Genomic DNA, 15,004 nt, shown 5'->3' on the forward strand with positions numbered 1-15,004 from the left:
GTACAGAAGGTTTGATGAGTTGCTCTACAGCTGTAAAATAATTTCTCACTTCATAAGCTTTAATACATAAACTCAATTATACACATTCTGCAGAAACTGGTTTTGAGTGTTTGCCTTGTTATCAGCACAGCAGTAGGAGAACACTGCAAGCAAATCCCTCCAATGAGGTGCTCACAAAGCTCAGAGGGAACATTGGTGTGAGGCTTTATAGTTTTGGGGAGGGGGGGAATCAATGTGTTTTGCAGGCACTTGTTCAAAGGTAGATACTAAAGAGTGAATGTTGCCTCAATTCAAACTGCTCCTCCTCTTTTATTTTATTTTGCCAGCCCACGTTTCCGTCATTTGTTTACTTTCTGACAGCCCCCTGCGTTTATTTAGTTATTTTTCTAACTGTCACATTTCATAACTGTATATGCTTTCGTGTGGAAATGGCGTTGGGGCTTCAGAGGCTGTTTGCTGGTTGTTATTCAGCCTCCCTCTTCCCCGCTCCGTGCTCCAGCTCTCATTTGCCATGCCGTTTCATCCCCTCCCCTCATACTGCCGAGCACCGTTTGAGCTTTTTAAATCAGGGTAAGACTACTGTTCAATACTGTGTCCATGAAACCCTGCCTTTGGAGCGCAGGCCTGCTTAGAACAAGGTGGATGGCACATTAGTGACAGTAAGAGCATCGTAATGCTCCTGGTGATATTTGTTAATGTGTCCGTGTACAACAACAATAGTAACAATGATGACATACAGAGGTCCAGGCTTTTGTAAGAATCACCTTGTTTTGAGAGTTACACCGGATTTGATTCGATTTGGATTTGTTTTCAAATCCACACTCATAATAGCAACATCTTCTAAATTATTTATAGAGAATACTTTAATCTTATAAAAAAAAATATATGACATTGATCCCTTTTTGATATTCTTTCCATCCTACAAACAGTGCTGGTACAGTAATTCACTGAACACAGACCAACATTTGCAGGGAGTCTGCTTTGTGTCTGTATTTTTCAGATTATTTTGTTTTGGATTTTATAATGTCAGTCATTGTGCTAGCAACTTAATTAGGCCTTAAAAAGCAACATGTAAAAGTATGTTTTGATGCAAGGCTTTAAAAGCAAACATTGCTACCTTAAAATCAATCCTATAACAGATTGGAAGCCAGTCAGAAGCTATACCTGGGCTGATATTGTCCCTCTTACTTGAGCCAGTCAGAAGCCAGGCTGCAGCACTTTGAACCAATTGCAGTCATGACTTGAGATGACTGGCTGATCCAGGAGTTACAATAGTCGAGGTGGGAAGAGATGAAAGCGTGGATTACTAATTCTAAGTCATGAAAAGAGAGGATAGGTTTTAGTTTTGAAATGGTTTGAAGCTGAAAGAAACTGTGTTTAGCTATTATTCAAATGTGAAGGTGGAATCAAATATCCGAGGTTCTTAGCGTGTGGCTCGATGAGGTAGGAAAGGTGACCTAAGCTGCTTGCGACTGGTTTATGGTTTTGGAGGGGCCATATAGAACCACATCCATTTTACTTTCATTCAGTTGTAAGAAATGTTGGGCCATCCAGAATTTGATGTCTTCCAGTCACTGTGAAATAGAATTGAAGTCTGATGGAGTTTTTGGTTTTATGGGTAGAAAGAGTTGTGTATCATATGCACAATAGTGTTAAGAAATGTGCTTTTCCAGGATTTTACCAAATGGGAGCATGTAAAAAGGGAAAAGAATGGGGCCTAGGATGGAGCCTTGAGGGATCCCTCAGGATAGATTAGCTGTAGAAGAAGTGGAAATGCCTATGTTCAGAGATGGTTCCGATAAAATGAATTTTCCTGATTTCCCCCTATTTGTTTTTTCAGGGTTGTTCTCTCATATCCTGTTGGATGAAGCAGCCCAGGCCATGGAGTGTGAAACCATCATGCCTTTCGCTCTAGCTAGCAAGACCACCCGCGTAGTGTTGGCTGGAGACCACATGCAGGTGAGTTTGGGGAACCATCAAGGACAGAAAGAAGTCTTGTAATTTGGATTTAATTTTGACTTGTGATGTAGCTGCATATTTCTCATGTGTAAAAAAAATAAAAAATAAAATACTTTTTTCGCAAAGTACTCGGCTATTAAAAAGGCACAGTTGCAAAATTGAAGTGCACAAAAGCCTCCTAACTTCGGTTGAATTAGCGACACCTGTTTTGATACCAAGGAGAAATAAAGTCCTAGGCACCATAAATGGGGTATTTATTTTTTCTTAATGACCAAAAGCGAACTCCTGCACAGTGTCTTAATATCACAAATGTGTTGGCCGCTTTCTGGCACAGAAATGTTGTATATGTGCTATCTCTCTGTTTCATCCTTTTTGCCTAAAATATGTCTAAAGATCTTGTTGTTTTTTTAACGCATCATTACTTTTCAATATGTTCAATCATGAAAATAACAGATTATTTCGTTATTAAAAAGTTTCAAAGTTTGTTTATTTTTTTAGACATTTTGACAACTTTTCTTTCTCCAATCTAATCAAACTTTTAGAGTTCAGTCAAATTGAGTGAGGCTTCTTTTCTCGCTCAGTTTCTTCTTTGAAATTGTAAGAAATACAGTGCCTTTTATCACATCCAGTGTCTGAGGAAAATGTCCGGGTGGGCTTAGTTAGGCATTGGGCCTGCACATGGAACAGAAACATCCTTGACTGAGGGAATGAAGGAGTGAACTCTATAGTCAATAGAAAAGTGGGCGACAGTCTCTTCTGTCACTCCTCTCTTCTATACTCAGGGCTATTTTAATTATGTATTTCAATTTTCCTCTTGCAGTTTTGCCTCTCTTTTGATTATGGCTGTCAAAATAACATGTTAATTTTGACTCATTCTTTAGGGAAAAAAAACGCTTTAAAGGTCACATATTATGCAAAATACACTTCACCATGTTTTTCTAACACTTATATGTGTCCCTAGCCTGTCTACAAACCCCCCAACTATAAGAAAGGTCCATCCTCTCCGTCTTTTGCCTGCTCCACTTTTCAAACAGGCCGTTTGGAGATTTTCCCTTCATTACATCACAAAGGGCAGTAGCCCCTCCCCCAGGTGGGTGACACTCCCACAGCTAGGTGTTTGTTCTGCCCTCTGAGTCTGCCTTCTCACTGTAAACAATAGGACATGGAGCGAGAAAGCACAAGACACCCAAGCTCTTCCAGAGAGGGGCGTGGTCAGACACGGCTCATTTACATTTAAAGGTACAGACACAGAAACAGCCTGTTCTGAGCAGGGCTGAAATAGAGGGGTTTATATAGGCATGATCAAATACAGGATCAGAGTGGATCTAGAACAAGAAACTTCAAAGACATGTTTTGGAGACCTCTGAGACTTATTCAAATTTGTTGAAAAGGAGGAGAATATGGGACCTTTAAGATATGTATGCATATAGTCACTCACTACTTCCTAAGGTAGAGGTTATACATGGATTTGCTCTTTGCTGTTTGTGAGTCTCCATTTTTCCCTTTCTTCAAATACAAAAAGAACAGACAGGAGCAATGTACAGCCTCAGTTCTGGACACCACTTGAGCCACAGATAACACAAATATAAACCCCCAATCAGTCAGGCTTTCTAAGCCAACACAAGGAGTGAAATCCTTCTTTTCTCCTCTCCTGGTTTGAGACGGTGCAAAGGATTACAGAGAGGGAGGAAGTGGCTGAAAAAGAGGCAGGAGTCCACAGTGCAATAGTTGCTTTAATGACTTTCTTGCTATTTTTCCTTTTGAGTGAGGATAAGAACGGTGTCCACCTGTGCATCAGAGTCTCTTTTATTAGTCGCTCTGAGAGAGGGTGTTGATCCTATTCTTCTTCCTCTCACTCTCTCCATCCTTCACCACCGTCCATCTAACAGTGAACGGTCAATGAAGGCTAAAGCCTCTATTGATTGTTTGCTTTCTCATCGACTGTGTGGGGCTTCTTCAAAGGAAGCTGACCCTATCCCACTGACATGCTTAAATTAACATTCAAACTGAAGATAAACCTCTTTCTTATATAAGGCCAAGGTTATTGGGAGAGAGTCACAAAGCTTCTCTGTGCTGTCATAGCAGTGGGGAGTAACTTTAGGTTACAAAAATAACCATGGTTATCTGATTATGCAGAGCCAAACTAAAACCAGACACTGAATTTAATATGTCAAGATTTTAAAAACACTTTTAAATAAAGCAATTGAAAGATAGAACATATATTCACAGTGATGTGAAAGACCAATCGGATGAGAATTGTTCCAAAACGAGGGTGAACCTTGTGTTGGCTTTTTCCCTTTGGGCGTGGAATTTGTCAGGCAGGTGCCAAACACCTTGTTTGCGGGAGCTTGCCGTGTAGGTACAAGCAGTAAACGTCCAAACTATGTCCTGCAGTGAGGGTGAGCTTCTGGGGGCGATGAGCCCAGGAGGAGGGGCCTAGTATGAATGTTGTGTTGACCTTTAACGTTTTTGTTTCTTTGAGCTGCGTGCAAAATAGTAAAAGCTTTAAAGTCCCTACGTTGAAGATGCTCAAAACATCGATACAGCGGTTTATCGTCATCCTGACTTGTGTGATTCAATATTGGAATCACTGGTGTGAAATATCAAAAGTGTTTGGATATGATACAATCTCTGTTAGGTTAATGACAAAAAAAATGGTAAAAACCAATGGTTGCCATGGTATCAAAACAGATATCCATATTGTTTGATTTTTACTTGTATCACATCTAAGTTTAATTTCTGGTATTGTGATGACCCTCGAGCCGTTTGACATTGAACTGTCCCACGTTTGATTTCACAGTTGAACAAAAGGAAAAGTACTATGAGAATCATAACCATCTTTGTCCTAATTTGTACATTGCTTCCCCTCTTTCCTCTCTCTCTCTCTCTGTCTCTATGTTTGCAGCTGAGTCCATTTGTGTACAGCGAGTTTGCTCGGGAGCGTAACCTGCATGTGTCACTGCTGGACCGGCTCTATGAGCACTACCCTCCTGAGTACCCATGTCGCATCCTCCTGTGTGAGAACTACCGCTCCCATGAAGCTATCATCAAGTAGGTGTGAGCCCTCAGCACTGCCTTGTGTGGGTGGAGAGTCTGTACAAAGATGGAGGAAAAGATGACGTGCGAGATAAGAGAGTGGGTGGGAGGGAGGGGTCAGGTGGAAAGGGACTTGGGTGGACCAGAGTGGAAAGTGGAGCTATCAAGGTGGTGCTTCAGCTGACAGTAGCTCCATGATGAGGAGCTATGTGGGTTAGGATGTTTCGCTTCAGATCCTGGTGAAAGAACAGACACAAAACAAGGAACTTTGAATGATTAGAAAAGTTTATACACTCAAAAGTTTCCACAGCTGAAAAAAAATGTATACTCAAGGTGTTAACAGTACTTAAGCTCAATCCTGCAAGGTTGATGCCTTCTCAAGTTCCCACCTACTTCACTTTCTTATGAATTGAAGTGTAGTCCTTGGACTAATTGCAATGTTTTACAACAGTGGAACTTTGAAGCTCTTGTGGTTTAAAGTTTGAGAAAATCCAGGTTCACTAGTGATGTACACATAACACCATTGTTTATTAAAGGGCCTTGTTAAATACTTATTTCTGATTGGCTAATTGTACCTAACAATGCTCTGCTATCCCTTGATGGATCATAGTTACTAGGAAGAACCAACCGTTACTAAGAAAAGCTGACGGTTGCTTCTCACAGACCCTGGATGACTACCTAGCATTTTTTCTGTGCAGAAAAGTGCTGGCTGTGCGCTCAGGAGCACTCGCATGAAGCGCTGTACGCTGATAAGAAAAGTGCTGCATGTCTGTCCTGTCTCTATGACAACAGTTTGTTGACAACGGCCGCTGTATGACGGACTCTGTTACTTTTACTGCATGTTTTTTTGTTTTAAATCGTTTATTTCCCGATCAGACACAGAGTGAGCAGGATGTGGGTACAAGACATGATCTGCAGGCGGCACAATTACAGGGAATATAATACATTTGGAAAGAGCGCCGTTGACGTCAAAAGTGCCTTCCTGAAAGGTTCAAAGATTTTCAACTTGAGCGCTCTGAAAGGCCACACAAAAAAGGCAGAGCATTCAGAAAAAAGATGCTGCGCTTTTCTCTCCAGGCGGCCGTCGCCTGCTGCTGCAAACACTCTCTACTCATTGAAAACATTTGAAAAAATGCTCTGGCGCTCAGAAAAAAAGCTAGGTGGACACGTGGCCTAACTGTAACCATTTCAATCAGTGGAGAGAAGTCTGGGTAATTTGACATCCGTCTGTTAAAAGGAAAGGAGCCAGGAGAGGATAACAACCGATGGGAGAAGCTAAAAGATGCAAAAACTGAACGCTATGACAAAGAAATGTACAAAACTGAAGACGGCACTTGACAAACACATACCAGAAGGTGCAGTGTGATGCTGTACTGTTTGAAGACTGGTGGAAAAGTAATAACAGCTAGTTAAGAGGCCCTTGCCATGGACGCAGCTCTAACTGTAGATTCTAAAGGACTGCATGCATGCAGGCTGGCAAAAGGCTGGAGTTACTATGGTTACGGGGACAATGAGTCACTATAGTTACAGGGAAGCACTGTGTCTGTCACTGAAACATTCTGTCAATATTTATATTTTTTCTGCCTTAGACTGTGATGTGACAGAATAAATTAAACTCAGGAAATAGATTTTTTTGGGGGGCATAACAGACTAAATAATTCTGGTAATCCGACACAGAACTGTATTTTTACTGTGTTGTCAAAAACTACAGGTCCAGTGGTTTGTAAATAAATTAATTCTTTTAGAAATAAATTCAGGGGAATGGATTACAGGTTGGATCTTCTCCTGCGGTTTGTGCCATTTGAGCCTTGAATCACATCATGGTGTAAAAATTTTTTACTGCTGCTAAATAGGAGTAGGATGACATTTGAGATTTTAAAACATGTTCATCTACACAGAAATGAGTCTGTAGCGCTGAAATGTCACAGTATAATGTGTTTGTCGTTACTTTGTATCAAACGCTGCTTTGGATTTTCGCCATTTCATTTCACAGATATTTATATCATAGATTAGTTTTATCTGGCCAATCCCTCGTTCTGATTCCCCTTCTCTTACCCCCTTTTATTTCCTTTTTTTCTTCAGCTACACATCAGAGTTATTTTATGATGGGAAGCTAATGGCGAGTGGGAAGCAGCCCTCCCATAAGGACTTCTACCCGCTGACCTTTTTCACAGCCAGAGGGGAGGACGTACAGGAGAAGAACAGCACTGCCTACTACAACAACGCCGAGGTAAGTGTGCAAAAAGGAGGTAGCCTCTCCGACACCATCCCCCTAATCTTTTTAAGGCCCGGAAGATTCAGGGTTCCTGTTGATCCTTAAAAAGTCTTGAATTAGGGTTTTAAATGAATCATTATAACATGTCTTAAAAAGTTTTGTTCTTGTGAGAGATCTTACATTTTAGAAAGCACTTTTTGATCCAGTAGATGTCACCCTCGAGCACCAGCATGAAACCAAATCAAACTTCTGTTTGGCCGCACCTCTTCCATACTGAAGCCTCTGCTGTCCTGCAGCGACACACTGCTAACCCCTCTCCCCTCGCATTCCCACAAAGGAGTTATCAAATGAAATGCACCATAGTTAAGCACCAAGCTGCCTGATTTCAGGCGGCTCTGCAGCACCCTTACTTCCCGAGCCTTCTCTGAAATCACAAGTAGAATGACTATTTGAAAGCACTCAGCAGTGTTCAGTCACATCATTATACATTCAAGCACTCACTGTATTAATTATCATAATTAAGGATGAAAAGCATGAGCCAATTTAGCAGATTAAAGAAGAGCTGCTGTTGACAAGCGTGGTGCCTTATTCAAGGATGGTCCCTGCCTCTGATTGGTTCCCCTGAAGCTTCACTTTGATGTGGTCATCGTCTATGTCGGACCTCTGACCCTTTGCTGACATGTTCCAGCCAATTAAGCTCGATACTTCTTGATTTAGCTCCAGAGCTGTCAGCAGTGCCATAGAAATTACCACCTGTCTGTTTAATGTCAAACCATGAACAGCATTGTGTTTGTAAATGAAAACACGGTGAGGAAAAGCATGTGTGTTTGTTCCATGTGAACGTGACTGACAGGCCAAGAAGAAAATAGTTTCAGAACACAGCAGCCATGTTTACGCGTGCAGAATGTCTTCAACTCGATGTTCTGTTGCTCATCTGTTGTTTTTTTTATGGGTAAACTTCCATGCCTGCGGGGTGCTGATGAGTGGTTAGTGTGCTAGCCCCATGTATGGAGGCTTTAGTCCTCCAAGCGGGCGGCCCAGGTTCGAATCCGACCTGTTGCTCCTTTCCCGCATGTCATTCCCCTCTCAATCTCCCTGATTTCTGACTCTATCCTCTGTCCTATTTCTACAATAAAGGCACAAAACCCTCAAAAATAAATCTTGAAAAAACAAATGCCTTGCCATGGCGTCATTCAGAACATAAAGTGTCTCGTTATCCTCTGTTGTCTTTTTAACCGTTAAAAACATTCCTTTTCAGACTGTGTGTTTCCAGGGAAGATCCACATGGGCCTTGAATCCTCTGTTTAATTTGCCTCATGTTGCTCCTCCATCTTTTTCAGGTGTTTGAGATCGTGGAGCGGGTGGAGGAGTTGCGGAAGAAGTGGCCGGTGGCCTGGGGCAAGCTGGACGACGGCAGCATTGGAGTGGTGTCGCCGTACGCTGATCAGGTTTTCCGCATTCGTGCCGAACTCCGAAAGAAGAGGATGCATGAGGTCAGCGTGGAGAGAGTGCTCAACGTACAAGGTGAGAGAGACTTTACAAACATGCACGGATGGAAAGAGTACACAAAAACGCTACTCATGAGTTAAAGTAATTAGTTACTTTCTACTCCTGCAAACATGAAATCATACTAAAACAAACACTACCTTGATGTACTAGAATATGAATATATTTAGAGACAGATGCATCGATTATTAAAGCCTCTTTTAGGAATTTGATGTCTTTTATGAGAATAATTCACCTGATGGGAAATGAAAAAAATAGAAGAAAGCAGCTGCATTCAAAACAGTTTTATTTCAATCCCCACGTGTTTCATCACTCCATGAAGCCCATCTCACACGTTTCTGTGTGTAAGATGATGTAAGGCTCGTTCTTCAGTAATGTTGTTGCTTTAAATAAGAGCAGTGTCACCCTAAAGACAAAAATCCCTGCTGTCTTCAGCTCGGTTCTCAGCGCTCACACGGCCCCCTCTTGTCACCCAGTCTTAGTACGAGGACGATATGAGTGAGTGTTTCTCCCCTCAGTCCCTCCTCTGCTCCACTGTCAGGCATCTCCCACTTGTGTTGCATCCAGCTGCTTTCCACAGGTCATTAACTTTCTCGTCCACACTGAATGTGTGGACACTCACTCACACACAAATACATACACACACACACACACACACACACACATAAGGAAACATGCCTTGGAAATGATGTTTGTTTATCTGTTCTATCAACAACTCAACTGCAAGTTCATGAATTCCCAGACTGGGGCATTAATAATACAGCGTTGTTGTGGAATCAATGTGACAAAGCCGTGATGATGGCTGAGCTTAGTTACGGTGTCTTAATGAAAAAAGCATTCTGGAAAGGGCTATGAAATATGAAAAAGGAGAACCAGAATTGTTGGAACATCTGAAATCCTTAATGAATCCTGATTGGTAATAGTGTTCCTCTTCAAAGGCAGAATGTGCAATTTTACATATAAATAAAGCAGAAATCAAGTTTATTCTCTGTAAATGTTCCTCTGATTCATTACGCGACAGTCATGACTCAGAGGGTAGACATCATTCCTTCACTCCTTTGCTAGAGAGAAAAAAAATGGTCGACCTGCACAAAAGTTTTGACTAGGCTGTGGAGGGGATTTTTGTACCAGAATCCCACTGTGATGTCACAAGGAGAGCACATTTGAAACAGAGCATTTTTCTCTGTGTTGTAAGACTTATGCAGACCACAAACAAAGGACTGGATGGGTTCATTTCACATTTTGTGGGTCAGTAGACACTCAGGTTTCCCAAATATATGTTCAAAAACACCGTACAAGTGGATATTTCATATGTCCCCTTTAAGATTTGAATGTCATTGTTATAACAACAGCAGCTCTTTGGTAGTAGCAGCATAGAAAAAAACCCAGCAACATTGAGAAGAAACACCTTAAACTATGAACTCTACATCAATAATAAAAAAACTCTCAAAGATGACACTCTAATAGCAGACCTTTTGTTTCTTCTCTTAATATGTGTGCTTCTCAGATTTCTTGTTTCCTTCATAATTTAACCCTCTTTTTTTGCAGGTAAACAGTTCCGCGTGTTGTTCCTCAGCACGGTTCGGACGCGGCACACCTGCAAGCACAAACAGACGGCCATCAAACGCAAAGAGCAGCTGGTGGAGGACTCGACAGAAGACCTCGACTACGGGTTCCTCTCCAACTACAAGCTACTCAACACAGCCATCACCAGAGCCCAGTCCCTGGTTGCAGTTGTGGGAGACCCCATAGCACTGTGCTCCGTCGGGCGCTGCAGGTAAATGTGGCTACTTGAGATGACAGCCTTAGAAACTGTAATGCAGCAGAACTTTATGAGAAGAGTTAGTTCAGTACCATGAAGCATTCAGTCCTAATCTAGGTGAAATAAAAAAGTAAAACCTCTCTGAATTTGTTGTTTCCCCCCCTTTTTCTTTTTTACAGGAAATTCTGGGAGCACTTTGTCTCCATTTGCCACGAAAACTCAAGTCTCCATGGCATCACCTTTGAGCAGATCAAAGCTCAGCTGGAGGCTCTGGAGCTCAAGAAGACCTACGTCCTGAACCCTCTGGCCCCGGAGTTCATCCCCCGTGCCCTCAGGCCCATGCAGGGACACCACTCTTCATCGCAGGCCCTCCATCCACACCATCATCCTCATCCTCAGCACGCACAGCCCGCCTCCAACAAGCAGGGTCCGCAGCAGCAGCAGCAGCAGCAGCAGCAGCAGCAGCAGCAACAACAGCAACAACAACAGCAGCAGCAGCAGCAGCAGCAGCAGCAGTCACCGCCTAAGGTAAGGTGTTTCTGTGAAGTGGTAATTTCAGTATGGGCGCAAAAAATCATATAGTGTAGAAATTAATCAGAAATTACAGTCTGCATGTTAGGAGAGGAAGAGAAATAAGAGTGATAAATATGTAGACAGTGTATTGTTATCTCTATTATTTAGATATTTACAAAGCCACCTGATTTGTTAAAATAATGAACAAATTTGAAGGCATAAACACAGCCCTTCTTGCCTTCAGAGGGGATGAATGATAAAAGCCTTACATATGTTAGCATGACATGTATCTACTTAAAATAACGATCATCCTAACAACTAAATTCCTGGTCGATTAATCGCAAATTCAGACTAGAAAACAGTCAACATTGAGTGCAGTTTAATTAACACGGCTGAACACAGGGGTCAAACAATGTAAATTGTATCGGGTAAACAATTTACATTGTTTACCCCCCCCCCCCCCCCCGCCTGAAGGTCAAGTTGTTGTTTTTTTTTAAGATTTATTTTTGGGCTTTTTGTGTCTTTATTGTAGAGATAGGATAGTGTATAGAGTCGGAAATCAGGGAAAGAAGTTATTTAAGGATACCTTTCTGATAGAAAAGGACAGCTGTCATTAAAAGTAACACATGAACACCAAGATTCCTTCAAGTGTTTGTGTCACCGTGTCGGCATGTCGGCTTGTCCCCACCCCCTCAACGCTGTAAACCTAGGGAAAACACTGCCCAGATTAACCTGACACAGCCGACACAACATAATCTCCATTGTTTTAGATCTAAGTGCTCTGCGCTACGAGATGCCATCCGTCCACTGTGCTGGTTTTCAATCGGGTAGATACAGCTTATAAGCATTGCCTGAACTACAAAAAAATGCAATTATTAGTTTAACAAACTGGTAATACTGGTGCGGATTACTCATTCCACCCATCTGCTAATTAAGCTGCTAACTAAAATAACTCGTTTCAATATCATCACACTTGGTTGTTGATTAAGGCTCCTGATAAAAACACCACAGAGATAACATCAGAACGAGAGGTTTGTCGGGAGGATGCTTTGTTTGATTGTTTAGCTCGGACTGTTTTTGAGCGTCTGTCCTCCCTTCCTCCCGTCAGCCCTGAGATAAAGGTTAACGAAATCACCACAGCTGCCAACCTGCTGCCATCACCCACTGGGCCTAATGAGCCGCAGCTCCGTAGCATCAGGCAGCTTAAAGAAACATACACACTTACAGATTTTTCTCTCTCTCTCTCTCTCTCTCTCTCTCTCCCTCTCTCATACATAGTCTGTAGCTCACAGACACGCTGATACCAGTATGCATTATATTACATTTTAATATACTGTCTCCTTCGGCGTATGGAGCATGTTACTTATTTAAAGGTCAGATGGTTCCAGGTGCCTCAGTGCACCGTCTGACATACAGCCAAGAGAATCCACACAAATTTCATTCAATAACTGAAGAGAAAACCCGCCTTTCAGTGCTGGGGTCAGGTTTATCTGCACATTCTCCAAAGTTTATCGTCACAAAGGGCAGAGCCTTTTACACATTGCAATTCTGCAACAGCGCTGTATCAAAGTTCCACAAAGGCGTCATCTTGGTGTCCCGGTGTGTGATGCTCACTTTGAGTTCTGGTATTACAGAAGCACGAGAGGCTCAGCACACTCAGACATGCTCACACACAGAGCTGTTCTGCCCTGCCCGCTTCACATTGCCACCGTCTTCCCCCATTATTCCTCTGTTAGTACCTCTGATGGCAGATCAGGGGCAGAGCGACTTAGCCCCAGCATGTCACCTCTGATTGCAGACGAGACGTAAATATCCGGCCTTGAACTGACAACATTTAAGCGCAAAATAAGTACAATTTCTAGTTTCAGTCGGCCCATGTCTGCCTTTTTTCGGCCAATTCGACATGTTGAATCGCCATCGGTTGGTGAGAGGAATCACTCTGATTGGCTGTTCAGCAAGTGAACCAGTGCACGAGAACGGAAAAACGCAAGTGACAAAAGCAAGTAAAGGGCTTCAACTTTTTATCAGACATTATCCTCGATTAGAAGTGCATATATTACGAGTGGTGAGCGACAGCGGTGTGAAAATGGTCCTGATATCAGAACAACGGTTTATTTATCCACATTATTCTCCGTCCTCGTCTTCTTCTGATTTCCACTTTTTTGAATGACAATTACAGACTGGGAATGTTTTGTTGAAGTGTGCAAGACTGTGGCACTTGTGATAAAATATGTCTCACATTAAAAAGCTATTTGAAGCTTCAACACAATATCTTGTTCATGAAAGTGGTTTACAAGTTTACAATTTCCCTTTGAAATACTTACTAATGTGATTTTTTTCTCACAGGGGAAACATGCAAACCACACCGAGCACTTCCCACCTGAAGGATATGGTGAGTGGATCCATCTGTCCATATTGATTATTTGCTAATTAAAGACATCAAAATGTTGTTTTTAATGCGGCCTGTTGTTCTGATTATGAAATGTTGTTGTTGAAGTTTGTCTGAATTCAAAACTTTTTATCCAGCTGAGATTTGTTGTCTGTATCTCCTTCTGGACAGTCGGGCGTCTGCAGAAGTAAAACAATCGAATGTCACAATCAAAAGTTATTTCATGATTGGGCCTCTAATTTTACCTAACATTTAGTCTCGACAAGAATGCTGACCTGTGTGGATATCAGTGATGAAGGCTGCTACAGTCGGCAACAGAGACACTTAAATCATAACAGCAGTCATCTGAAGGGGAAATGCTTGTATAATTTATAGATCGTTATTTCTCTTAGACTGAGGTAAAGACATGAGTGGGACATAAAAATAAAAAGCATGTATCAAAATAGATCTTCTACAAACATACTTAGCATTTATGTCCTCTTCATTATGTATTTTGATATTTATAGTCAGGTTTTACAACAAAGCATCAGTAGAGGAGTTTGCATTGTCTCCATTAATATCCATACACACGTCTCGACAGCTTGGTGAGAGCCGATCGAATGCAGCCGGATCCATCCAGATGGATGCATGAAGTCCTGAGGCTATTGAAGCCATCCGAGCGATGCAGCCTTGAAAAACACAGCGAGGAGTTGCTAATACGCTGCTTAGTAGGGGAAGACGATCAGATGGCTTCAGCCTCTTTAAACTGCAGATAGTCAGACAGATGCAGAAGAATCAATGAAATCTGTGCAACTCACTTCTTTCTGCACTCAACGGCAGCATTAATATGTGTTGTATGCTGTTTGTATTTATCGTCTCTCTTAAAGAGCCATGCATTGAATCACCTAACGATATCAGACTTTAGGCTATTTATGCTTTCTGTATATATCCCATGAAGTTTAAGAGCCATTTTTATTTACCTGTCTAAACCAAGCAGCAGCCTCAGGTGTTGAAAAATGAAGCCAATGTCAAAATCTGCAGTTCCTCAAGTGTCCACTTGAGGGCTGGCTGCAGAAACCGAGAAGTCCCATTAACACCCATGTCTGAGTCTTTATTGGTACAACCTTTCCAGGGGTGAATTTTGTTTTCTAACTCATTGCTTGTGATGCTATTAAGCCTGAGAGTTATGCATGATTAGGGTTGTGGTGCAGAAGCTAAAGGCCTGCCTTAACTCCGCCCCTTTACCTGTTGTAAGGTCAACTGAAAGTTAGGTTGAGACACAGTTTCTAACATTGCAACTCTGATTCAGAAACCAATGAGTAACGTCATAAAGACTGGGTCCTTGTTGTTCTATCCGATCTTTGGTCTAAACCCCTTTTCTCGTTGCAGTTCAACCCAACCCGGCCATGCTGATGGGAAACCCGATTAGGGCGTTCACACCACCTTTGGGTGGCGCACCAGCCGCCATGGGCAAATCACCCAGTCCTGTTCAAAGGATAGACCCTCACACAGGCGCCAGTATCCTCTACGTTCCCGCTGTGTACGGTGGAAACATGGTCATGTCCATGCCCCTGCCTGTAAGTCTTCTGAGGTTTTATCTTGTTTTATATCCGTTAATTGTCAATATGCATTTTCACATTATCAC

The 15,004-nt window shown here is 42.1% G+C and overlaps 1 protein-coding gene across 1 annotated transcript in view; it reads left to right on the top strand.

Annotated features, from left to right (window-relative positions):
• The window catches only part of helz (helicase with zinc finger), a 62,443-nt gene that overhangs the window by 36,954 nt on the left and 10,485 nt on the right, over positions 1-15,004 (top strand). Inside the window, exons 19-26 of the mRNA XM_065954534.1 lie at positions 1,841-1,959; positions 4,865-5,010; positions 7,078-7,225; positions 8,551-8,734; positions 10,265-10,493; positions 10,658-11,006; positions 13,338-13,383; positions 14,749-14,936. Of these exons, the coding sequence (XP_065810606.1) occupies positions 1,841-1,959; positions 4,865-5,010; positions 7,078-7,225; positions 8,551-8,734; positions 10,265-10,493; positions 10,658-11,006; positions 13,338-13,383; positions 14,749-14,936 (1,409 nt within the window). The remainder of the gene's footprint in view (positions 1-1,840; positions 1,960-4,864; positions 5,011-7,077; positions 7,226-8,550; positions 8,735-10,264; positions 10,494-10,657; positions 11,007-13,337; positions 13,384-14,748; positions 14,937-15,004) is intronic.

This window comes from Labrus bergylta, chromosome 1, assembly GCF_963930695.1.
Source record: "Labrus bergylta chromosome 1, fLabBer1.1, whole genome shotgun sequence".
NCBI classification, from domain to species: Eukaryota; Metazoa; Chordata; class Actinopteri; order Labriformes; family Labridae; genus Labrus; species Labrus bergylta.